The 12,619-nt window shown below is 40.7% G+C and overlaps 1 protein-coding gene across 1 annotated transcript in view; it reads left to right on the forward strand.

The window, feature by feature from the left end:
- The window catches only part of btv (dynein cytoplasmic heavy chain beethoven), a 125,712-nt gene that overhangs the window by 15,761 nt on the left and 97,332 nt on the right, over nt 1–12,619 (forward strand). The window contains exons 4-8 of the mRNA XM_073971013.1: nt 558–687; nt 754–1,573; nt 1,639–1,805; nt 1,879–2,535; nt 11,908–12,261. Of these exons, the coding sequence (XP_073827114.1) occupies nt 558–687; nt 754–1,573; nt 1,639–1,805; nt 1,879–2,535; nt 11,908–12,261 (2,128 nt within the window). The remainder of the gene's footprint in view (nt 1–557; nt 688–753; nt 1,574–1,638; nt 1,806–1,878; nt 2,536–11,907; nt 12,262–12,619) is intronic.

Raw genomic sequence — 12,619 nt, forward strand, 5'->3', positions numbered from 1 at the left:
ATTTTTAAAGAATATTTTTCAAGGCTTTTTGGGAGACATAAGCGTGGATTTTTAAAGAATATTTTTCAAGGCTTTTTGGGAGACATAAGCGTGGATTTTTAAAGAATATTTTTCAAGGCTTTTTGGGAGACATAAGCGTGGATTTTTAAAGAATATTTTTCAAGGCTTTTTGGGAGACATAAGCGTGGATTTTTAAAGAATATTTTTCAAGGCTTTTTGGGAGACATAAGCGTGGATTTTTAAAGAATATTTTTCAAGGCTTTTTGGGAGACATATTCGTGGATTTTTAACGAATATTTTTCAAGGCTTTTTGGGAGACATATTCGTGAATATTTTAAAAATATTTTTCAAGGTTTTTTGGGGGTCATATGCGTGGGTTTTTAAGAATATTTTTCAAGGCATTTGGAGTCATTTGAGTGGATGTTTTAAGAATATTTTTAAGGGTTTTTGGGAGTCATTTGCGTGGACTTTTTTAGAATATTTTTTCAATGTTGTTGGAAGTCCTAAGCGTCGATTTCTAATGAATATATTTCTTCTCCGGAATCTCTTTTTCTCAGGTATTTCTTCAATTAAGGACGAAATTAAATACTGGAAACAAAAGCTTAATCAAAAGAACTCCTCTCGCATAGATCGTGAAGCGGAACAGATGTTCATTAGTGTTCTGGAGAATATAGATCAACAAATAAGGTATGAGAAACCTAAAAACCCCTTTGCAATGACTTCGTCCCTAATCCTTTCAAATGTTCCACACAGCTCCATTAACACCAATGGCGGTATTTCAATTGAAGAATTTCTCGATGCTGCCCATAACAATTTCGATGAATTGTGGCGTTTACCCTACCAGTTTCCGCAAAATCGTATGGCCGATATTATGGATGTAATTGGTAACACGCTCATTGAAGCCTGTTTGGAACAGCTGCTGACAGAGGACATATGGTCACTGAACAATTCCCAAGTTAATAGCCTAATGAGTCAATGCATCGACACCGCCGAATCATGGCTACAACTTTGCGATTCCTTAACACGCCTTTTCTGGCCGAATTATGTGAAGCATCCTTGGGTGGGAGATGCCCATGTACCCAAGCGACCGGAACAATTCAAGGAACGTATGTTGGAAATTCGTAACATCAAAAATCTTTACAAACAAATTTCCACCCTCCTAAATGACAATGAAATGAAGGATATGCTTCAAACAGATTCGCCCTTTCGTGATTTTAATATTTTCGATACCTCCGCAATGGGACAAACGAAATGGAATAAAGCTTTGCAAAATTTTGAACAACTTCTGCAGCCTATAGATGAACGTATTGCTGCAGCTTTGAAGGGCCAACTTCATAATCACCTCAGCAATCCACGCCAGGTTATTTTTATTTTCTCTAAATATGAGACGCTTATCCAAAGGCCAACGGTTTTGGAGTTACTCACCATTGAGCGGGAACAATTTATGCAATCTCTACAAATTCTTCTACACGATTTGAGGAAGGCAATGACCGATACCAATATGGAACCAGATACTGGTCATTTGTCGGTTATTTGTAATGAATGTCGTTGGCTGAAGGTGGTGCAATATCAGGTGAGTACAGCCTACGTAAAAATTAGATATTTTGGATCCAAGAAGTCATCCCTTCTCGGTTTCAGATCCAAGAAATTGAAAAGGTCAGTCACCTCATCTCGGGACGTGAAGGTTTTGAGAAAATCAACAAAGCAGTGCAAGAAATAAAAGAAGAAACTGAGTCCTTGCTTAGGACAAATTTTGAAATATGGTGTGGACAGCACACAACTGCAGTAAAATCCGGTGATCTTCGGTAAGAATTTCATATATAGAAAAAATATATAAATCACTTATAACCCCTCCCTTACTTCTCTTCCCCCCATAAGCCTAAGAGATGATCAACCTGTTGTGAAATTCGAAAAAGAAGGACGTCAGCTGATGCGTGTCACCTTTAATCCAAAATTAGTGACATTCTGTCAAGATGTTCGGGAATTTGAAAATATGGGCTATAATGTCCCCGCCGAGTTGAGGACAGCGGCAACACATGCCGCCAAATACATGTGCTATGCCAGGAGACTACAACAAATAGCCACATTCCATAATACCATTGGTGATCGCATGATACCCTGCCAGCGACCCATAATGTTGAAAAATGCCATGGAGCTATCGAAATTGGTACACAGCGAAACTGTGGCTTGGAATGATGAAGAATCCGTGTTGCGTTATGTCAATATGTTGCAGGCTGCAGTATCGAAATTATCCACAGATAATACCCTCTTAGTGGGTTATCATGAACAGGCTAAGCGAACGGTGGCGAAACTAATGAACACCGATCTCTTTACACAAAGTCAAACGTGGAAAGATGAAATGCGTCATTTAAGGGAATTGGTTGCCCATTTGGAGCGTCAATGTTTTACCAATTTGGATGCCTTTAAGCTGCATTGGGATCATCAGCTATATAAAGTTTTGGAATATCAATACATCATTGGGTTGGTGGATATGAATAATAAGTTGCCGGATATTCATATTAAAATTGCCTTTAGGTAAGTTGGATTTCTCAAACAAGAAAAAAAAACAAAAAACTAATGAGCAAAGGCTATAGTCGAGACGGGGCCGACTACACCACTACCTTACTTACTTACTTAGCTGGCACATTACGGAACTAAGAAAAGATCTCCAATTCTCTCTGTTTAGTGCTTCGCTTTCTGGAATACCGCGCCTTGTCATCTCTTCATCCACTTGTTTGTGCCATCTATTCTTTGGCCTGCCAATTCTGCGTGCACCGCCAAGCGGCTCATATTTATACGCCTTGTTAGCGGGGTTCATCATCGCTCATTCTTATGATATGGCCTAGCCAACGTAATCGTTGCATCTCAACTATACCCAGCAAAATTTATTTTAAGTTGTTCCTTGTGAAGTAGTGATTGAATAGCTTTTTTTGAAGCAGTCCACGCAGAGTCATGAAAAATGCAGTCCGTTCTTCACATTTTGACAATGTCCGATTTGAATCCATTTCATAAAATTTTCACATTTTAGAAATTTCAAAATTTTGCAAAAAAAAAACTTAAAAAGACAAAGAACATAATTTGTTTGTTGTTAATTATAATAACAGCAATATGTTTGCATCCATAAAAAGTAATTTGTATACAAAAAATAATAAAAGTGATTTCGAACTACATCTTTGTTTGTAGCCAAAGAAGTAGTTGAATCATATGTTGTTGTGATTTATTCACTACAAAGAACTAATGCAAAATGTGTGCTTAAGAAGTAAATTAGACAGTATCCTCACTGCACCATGCCCTTGTAAAAATCATGACTTCTTTCACGTAAAAAGATGTAGTCCGAAATCACTTGCACTCATGATTTAACTACTTCTTTGGCTACAAACATTTTGCTGGGTATTGATGTCGTTGTATAGCAGATACAGCTCGTGGTTCATCGTCGATATTCGTCGTCATCGCAGATTGGTCCGTAGATCTTTCGAACAATTTTCCTCTCAAAAACCGCAAGCACTGCTTTATCTGCTTGCGCAAGAACCCAGGCTTCGTAACCATACATCATCACGGGTAGTATCAGTGTTTTGTAAAGCGTTTTTTTTTTTTTTTTTTTTTGTTTGACGGGTTGTGTCTTTGTTTTTGAAGTGCTTACTTAAGCCAAAGTAGCATCTGTTGGCCAATACAATTCTTCTTTTTATTTCACAACAGATGTCGTTTGCTGTGTTTACGGCGGTGCCGAGGTATACGAAGTCTTTTACTACCTCAAAATTATAGGAACCAACAATTGGTCCGATCTCAATGGACGCATTGCGCATCGACACCATCAACTTGGTCTTCTCGCCGTTTACCGTCAGACCCACTTTAGCAGATTCTCCTTCGACCTTCATAAAGGTATCGGTTACTTCTTTTACTGATCGTCCCATGATGTCTATATCATCAGCATAAGCACGTAACATGTGGCTATTGGTGTAGATTGTGCCACTTCTTTTGACGTTTGCCTCTCGTATAACCTTTTCCAGCAGGATGTTGAATAGGTCACACGAAAGGCTGTATCCTTGTCTGAAACCTCTTTTGGTACTAAACTCTTCGGAGAGGTTCTTTCCTTTTTTAACTGAGGACCTCGTGTCAGTTAAAGTCATTTTACAAAGCCGTATGAGCTTTGTGGGGATACCAAATTCAGACATGGCTTGGAATACCTTTGAACGTAGCGGGCTGTCGAAGGCTGCTTTATAATCGACAAGAAGGTGGTAGGTGCCGATCTGCATCTCTTATGTCTTCTCCAGGATTTGCCGCAGGTTAAATATCTGGTCAATGGTGGACTTGTCTGGTGTAAATCCGCATTGGTATGGTCCAATTATTTCGTTGACCATGGGCTTTAGTCTATCGCACAATATCCCTGACACTATCTTGTAGGCGATAAAGAGAAGACCTATAGTTGGAGCATAAAGTCTTATCTCCTTTTTTATGGACGGGACACAGGATGCTCAGGTTCCAATCGTCGGGTACGCGTTCTTCCTGCCAGATGGAGCTAACTAGCTGATTCATACACCTCATCAGCGTGTCGCCTCCGGTTTTAAACAGCTCGGCTGGTAGGCCATCAACTCGTGCTTCCTTATTATTTATTCTTCAGCCGGTTTATTGCTGTCATCTTGGCCGGGTGGTATACATTCAATACCATCTTCTGGGATTGGATCTGTGGTATCTTCGGCGACTTTGCTACTATTGGATACCAACAGTTTGGAAAAATGCTCTTTCCATATCCTTAGCACACTATTTGTATCAGTTACCAGATTACCTTGCTGGTCTCTACAGTAGGATGTGCCAGTTCCAAAGCCATCAGTTTGATGTTTCACTCTTTGGTAGAATTTTCGGACTTCATTCTGTCTCCTGTACATATCGATTTGTTCACACTCCCGCTTATCCATTTCTCTCTTTTTCCGGAAAAGACGTTTTTCCTCTCTCCTTTTCTCCCGATACCTCTCTCGTGCGCTACGCGTTGCTACTGATTCTAAAGTAGCCCTATATGCCGCATTTTTCTCTTCGGTAGCAGCACGACACTAGTGGTCATACCATGGATTCCTTGGTGGAGGTCTCTGGTATCCAAGTTACTGTTTTTGCGGCTGTTTGCATCGAGTGGGTAATGTTTTGCCATTGTCCTGATATGTTATCGGGACGAGGAGTGCTTTGATTAAGCAGTTGGGCCAGTTGAGTGAAATATGCTGTGTCTATCTGTTGTGATTGCAGCTTACCCATGTCCAACTTCCGTGTTGTGTCTGTTCGCACTTTGTTTGCTACGTTTAATTTGGTACGTACCTTTGCTGCAACAAGGTAGTGGTCCGAGTCTATGTTCGCACCTCGGAACGATCGTACACCCTACACGCTTGATGCATGTCTTCCATCTATCACAACGTGATCAATTTGATTTCTTGTTTTTTGATCTGGAGACAGCTAGGTGCCCTTATAGATGTCGGTGCTGCTAACTGCCATGTTTTTTGCCGCCGCGAAGTCTATCAGCCTCATGCCATTGTCAGATGTTTCATTGTGGAGACTGAATTTTCCGACTGTTGGGCCAAAGATATTTTCCTTTTGGCATTAAAATCGCATAGAATAATTTTAATGTCATAGGCAGGACAACGGTCATATGTTTCTTCTAAGCGCTCATAAAATACATCTTTGGTCTGTTCGTCCTTGTCTTCAGTGGGAGCATGAGGGCAAATACAGCTGATGTTGAAGAATTTTGTAGCAAGTCTTTCATTCACGGGTGTGAAGCTGGAGACCAGGTGTTTTAACCTCCGACTAGATACAAATCCGCAACCAAACTCATGCTTTATGTAATGGCTGCTATAATACAGTGTGTCACCTTTAGGTGCAGTTGTGACGCCTTTCCCAATCCATCGTATTTCCTGTATGGCAGTAATATCGGCCTTGTACTTTTCAAGTACGTCTGCCAATGCGAAGACTGTACCTTCTCTATAATGAGGGCGAACATCCCAGGTGCAGATTCGCAGATCATGGTCCTTAAAACGTTTGCGGGGTTCGTCAACTTTAGAGGGTTTTTTTCTTTTCTTTCGTTTTTTATAGTAGGCTGTTTTTTCTAGGGAAGGGTTACTAACCCTGCATCCAAACCCAAGTTTTTAAAGTTCTTATGGGTGAACGCGCGGCACATCCCAGCAAAATTTTCGATGCCAAAGATGCCATTCAATCATGGGTTCAAGTGATCTGGCATGTCATCTTTTTAGCATCTTCATCGATGAATTTTATATGAGCGTGGACCCCAAAAGATGCTATTCATTTTTGGATCCAAAGCATGTCGTTTACACCAATGCTTTGGCATGTCATTTCCACCAATGATTTGGCATGTGATTTTCACCAACCCTTTGCAATGACGTTATAATTACGATGAGAGTTTTAACAACATTGGTTGTGATTTCGAGTCTCCGACGACATCAAGCCTATTGTAAATAATTAATCTTATATATTTAGAAAAATGTGTATAAATAAAAACATCATCACACAAAATTCATCTCTATTGGATAGATGGAATGGCTTCAAATGCTGATGAAAAGATCGGATCTTGCACGACTTCCTTTGCATGGGTTCAAATGCTGATGAAAAGATCGGATCTTTCACGAATTCCTTTGCATTGGTTCAAATGCTAATGAAAAGATCAGATCTTTCGCGACTTCGTTTAAACCAATGCAAAAGATGCCATGGAATCACGTCATCGCATGGAACCCCTTCCTTCAAATTTTGCTGGGATGTTAGCTTACTTCCTTTAACGGGTGTTAAAGGCAGTTCCCCAGGTGACACCATGGGGAGGTCAGTGTCCATTTGAGATGAAAGAGGGACCAAGATAAATCCTGGACTTTGCCATGTTAAAGCCGGTCAGGACCGTTCTACGTCACCAATTACCAAACTCAGTAAGCTTTCTTCTATGAGACCCAAATCCAAAAATGAAAAGTTGTCTCTCCGTCCCTTAGACCACTTATGACAACCTACTTTACATTGTTGTAAAGGTGATATTTTCTACTTTCTTTCACAGCTTTTGGTATACCAATTATAGAAGCTGATATTTTCTCTTTGTAACAAGACGTTGACAATTTCCCCAAATAAGTGTTTTGCCCATTCCGACCTCGGAATATTATCCGACCATCACCAACGATCCGATCAAATCTGCGACCTGCAGCGTGATTACAAGGTTTAGATGGACAGACGGACGGACACCCATAGCCAGATCGACTCAGCTCGAGACATTAATTTTGGTATATATAAGTATAGCTCTGCTACCATCATTTCGATGTCTTACAAACTTTTGGGCCAAACCCAACTTATAATACCCTTCCCATACATTTACTTTTCCCAAATTTTGGGTGAGAGGTACACGAAAGAGTAAGTCGATTTAGTCCATATTCAAATCTGATCTATACCTGGAAGTAATATTACCGTATGCAAAGTTATGACCACCGAGTTATGCGCACCATTTAAGCAAAAATGTATAAACTTTTGTGGGGGATGTACATAAAGTAGTGGGCCGATATGGCCTATCATTAAACTTAAACTAAGTTTGGACAAAATATTACGAAAGCCAGAAATCGGTTCATCCGTTCAAGAGTTATTGTGCGCTCCAGCCATACAGACGGATGGATATTGCTAATTCGACACCAAATGGTCTGAAACCGATTTCGTCCAAACATACTTGGGGTCTAAAACCATTTGCCCGTATGAAAGTGTATATGCCCTATGAGGGTATAAAAACTTAAAAATGTAAGGTCTGTAAGACCCGAAAAAAGATACATGATATCGTGTGGTTCCAGTCGACATGGGTATCGTTCTGTAAATTCGGGCCCAATTCGAATTGAGACAGCTGTATCGTCCGGATCTTATTCGGGCTAAAACTAATGCATCAGTGTGAATGCTATCCAAGCCTGGGCTTGTGGATATAGTTATTCGCGTCCTTTTGACCTCCATCTTTAGCTAATGAAAATCCCCCCTGACGAGCCTGTTGGCCCACAAGATGCAGTTCCTTAGCAGTTTTTAATATTCTTCCACTGCGTAGTACTAACATTTGCATACCATACAGGCGACGCATATCTAACTCCAGATGGACCTACTGTTTTTTTATCAACAAACTTTCTTTGTCAGCACCCCATATGCTATTTGCCATAGACTTAAGGACCGCATTCCTTTTTTCCTATATTGTCGCAAATAGCTGTGGCTTCGGTGATCGACTTTACACCCGTACTTAGTGGTCAAAATCAGGCTGCCATCAAGCGACATTTTCAGGGGAGCCTCATTTCCAGTTGGTGAACAGAATGCAGTGGATTTAGCGACGGATATTTGCGTATTTTTCAGATGGACTTAGTCATCTATAAAGATATTATACCTATCAATATAAGATCCGACGCCAAGATCGTACAACCATCCACATACATTACGATCTCTATGCCGCTCTTTGGAATTTCAGAACTCCCTGTTTCATTCTACGAGTCTTCGACGACTTATTTTTTTATTCTAAAAACGACTTGGGAAGTCAGTCGTTTTTTGGAATTCAAAAATAAGTCGTCGAAAACTCGAAGAATGAAACACATTGTAGATTATGTAAACCTCGCCTGTAGGGAAGCCTTCCCTATGTCCTCGAACAGCTTGGCATGGTTGATAGTATAGAACGCTTTCGATAGGACAAGAGCCTCCAAGATTGTGGGGTCAGACAGCCCGGTCTGGTTCATCCCTCTACTCAATACTGTTGTAGTACTATGTATTTTCCGGAATCCATGTTGATGTTGGGCAACTGGAAAACAGCTTCTCATCGTGGGGAGGAGTATATGCGCTACTGGCGACGAGAGGCAGATCAGCCCGTGTCATTCGCCTCTGCTGGAATCAATGCCTATCTTCAATAGCTGTACCACCCTATCAATTTTCCAGGCTCTGATGCCATATGGGAGGCTAACGATAGATTAAAGACACTTGTCACTTATGCATTACCATTGAGGGTCCGTGTCGGTCCAAAACTTTGGTTGAATTCGCGTTTCGGATGACATCTGCAACATCGCCAAAACGTAAATTGTAGAGGACCTCCTCGGCTGATAGGGCCTAGTACAGTCATCTCTGCCCTATCACTCTTGGGGTCTTCTATAAGTCACGTCGTTGAAAGTAACAATCGTTCTATCATCCTTCTTTTCCGGATGCGAAAGTGATTTAACCGTTGTCCAAAATTTACTTAATCCTATACCAATGTCGCATTGCTTCTGATGGTGTAACAACTTTTTCCGCTTATGCTCGCCTACCAGACTGTTGAGTTCAAGAGTAAATTCACTAAATTTTGGGTCTTCAGTGATCGTAAGGCGAAGTTTAATTTTCGCTCATTTGCTAATCTCGTCGATTTTGCTGGGAAAATTGGTTTAATTTCGGGTATTAGACCAGCAGGTATGTAGCTTGCGGCTGCAGCTGAGGGAATGAACAGGTCTCTGAAGCGGTAATTGGTAAATTCTATGAGCGCTTGTCAATCAGACTTTCCGCGGGTCAGAAAAGTACGTCGGTCAGAGGTTATGAAGTCGAGTGATTAACGTAGAGGGCGATGGGAATGTGGTCTTAACCAAGCGAAATGACAGGTTGCCTGGGCACGTCATTTATCGGAGCGTGTGCACAACGGTGATGTCTGGCAAGTAATGACAATCTCCTCTTATCCTCGTTTACCGTACAATGCTTGGAGCTAACAATCTGCTCTGCCAGCACTGTTATGTACACCTGAATCAATTCTACCGACAGTCCCACACTTTACTGCTACTTACCCCCATATTTCCATGTATGGATCAAAAACATTCCATGTATGGGTCACTCTATAAGTCACGCCGCTAAAAGAAACAGTCGTTCTATGATCCTTCTTTACCGGACGCGAAAGTGATTTAACCGTTGCCCACAATTTACTTAATCCTATACCAATGTCGCATTGCTTCTGGTGGTGTAACAACTTTTTCCGCTTATGCTCGCGTACCATACTGTTGATTTCAAGAGTAAATTCGCTAAATTTTGGGCCTTCAGGGATAGTAAGGCGAACTTTAATTTCTCATTTGCTAATCTCGTCGCCTCTTCTGGAATATTTGGTCTAATTTCGGGTATTAGACCAGCAGGTATGTAGCTAGCGGCTGCAGCTGAGAGAATGGACAGGTTTCTGAAGCGGTAATTGGTAAATTCTATGAACCCTTGTCAATCAGACTTTCCGTGGGTCAGAATAGTACGTCGGTCAGAGGTTATGAATTCGAGTGATTAACGGAGATGGCGATGGGAAGGTGGTCTTAACCAAGCGAAATGACAGGTTGCCTGGGCACGTCATTTATTGGAGCGTGTGCACAACGGTGATGTCTGGCAAGTTGTGGCAATCTCCTCTTATCCTCGTTTACCGTATAATGCTTGAAGCTAACAATTTGCTCTGCCAGCACTGTTATGTACACCTGAATCAATTCTACCGACAGTCCCACACTTTAGTGCTACCCCCATATTTCCATGTATGGATCAAAAACATTCCAAGTATGGGTCACTACGATCTTTCCTCAAAAAGTTGTAACCAGCGCAACGTTGCAAACTATAGGCGGCGGTGGTGGTGCTCACATTGTGTTCCTCTGACTCAAAAAGCCTACTATTTCGCTGACTTTCTTGCAGGGGACAATTGCAATTGAAATGCAGAAACTATGCATTTACGGGGTGGTGAACAACAACATGTGGTGTTAGATGCTGCGTTTGATGTTGTTGTTCTCATTCCGGCGACGACGATTATTTCCACGACGAAGTTGGAGACACGCAGGGAGATTTTCTGACGCAGCAACATAACAACTATCGCAATAGTTTTTCAGGCGACTAAGACCAGAGCAGCCTTGGAAGTGCACCCATTCTCTACATCTATCGGTTCTTCTCTACTTCAGCACAGACCAAAAGAGCTCGGAGCAGGCATTCGGTGAAAAATGCACGAACACAAACACATATTTGTTGAGGTGACGGTCCCTGGTGGAAGATTCCTATGAGTAAATCCTGTGCATAGAACCGGCTTTCGTGAGATTTGTGTTGTTGTTGTTGTTAGGTGGCTCAGTGGCGATTACAGGACAGTATTGGAACATCCTTCTTCATTTTCGCCAGACATTTCAACAGCTTAGGACTGTTGCACTCTATCAGGTACATGACCGATGGACACATGGCTCAAATACATCGACGAATTTGACCCTGAAACTACGATGCACCTCATTACAGTCAAACTGAGAATCTTCGTTTTTAAAAACATGTTAGTTCCTACTTCGCCCCACCCATTACGCTGTGGTGGTATAGGACTGCTTTCCTTTCTTGTCGTTGGCCACTGCAATCATTAGGTTATCCTTAGCAACTACGTTGAAGGGTCGTTTTTTTGTTGATGATACTGTGGTTTTGTGCTTTAACTCCTTCCGCTTTGTGGGCATTGTGTTCTGGACATGATTACTCGTGTCGTGGGCTCGAGGGGGAGTTGCTAACGTCCAGACTTCTTGTTGGCTCGCGACAAGATCCCACATCCTTTCTTAACCGGGCTTGGGATCGGCCACAGCAGATTTCAAAAAAGCCTTTAACTCTACTTAATTGAAAATTTTGAACTTTTGCGGGAGAGGTGCCTGAGGAGATGACTGTCCATAAGATTGATAGAAGAAATATTACGATTTATTATTGAAAAGTCGACGGGAATATACAGAGATATTAGGCCTCTCTGTTTACACCATTTTATGCGGAATTGGTGATTTTGATAGCTCTTAAAAAATAACATTGATACCCTGCCATTGATGCCACGTATAGACCTTGATTTTAATTTAAAAAAAATCATCCAAGAACATTCTTCTAACTTCTCCATATATTTATCTTCTTCTCTTTTTTCTCTCTTTCTTTTTTCTTCTCTCCTTTTAATTACAGACAACGCCAATTGTGTTTTATGCCAGCCGAAGAAGAAATTCGCGAACGTTATTACACCCAACTAAGACGTTTTGTGGAACGGCCCTGTGGTTTTCGTGGACTATCGGAAAAGGGTCCGGAACTATTCAAGACAATGGTAGAAAATAACCGTCACTATTTTGGACCACTATATGAAAAGGCGGAAGAACTATTTGAAAAATTGGATAAATTCAAACAAATCTGGTTGCCATGGGTTGCTCTCGGCTGTGTTGATGTTGAAGAGCTATGCGGTATACATTTACAAATTGCCGAAGATTGGGAGAGGAATTTTAAAAAATGTAAAAATTTCAGTCAGAAAATTGCAAAAATTCAAAGGTAAGTCAAAAGGTAATCAATAATGAAAACAGCTGATGAAAGATTTAAGAGTTTGTACATGAGAAAAACATATTCATACATATTATGAATAGTGTTCATAGATATTATGAATAGAGTTCACACATATTATGATCAATAATGAAGACATCTGATGAAAGATTACAGAGCTTATACATAGAAAAAAATAATTCATACATATTGTGATCAATGTTTATACATAATATGAATAGAGTTCATTCATATTATGAAGATATTCAAATTCATGCATGCAAAAGCTAATCAATATTGAAGACATATAATGAAGATTTAAGAGTTTGTACATGAGAAAAAAGTATCCATACCTATTTTGATCAGTATT

The sequence above is a fragment of the Musca autumnalis genome, unplaced genomic scaffold, assembly GCF_047663935.1.
Source record: "Musca autumnalis isolate F117 unplaced genomic scaffold, ASM4766393v1 scaffold_2, whole genome shotgun sequence".
In the NCBI taxonomy this organism is placed as follows: Eukaryota; Metazoa; Arthropoda; class Insecta; order Diptera; family Muscidae; genus Musca; species Musca autumnalis.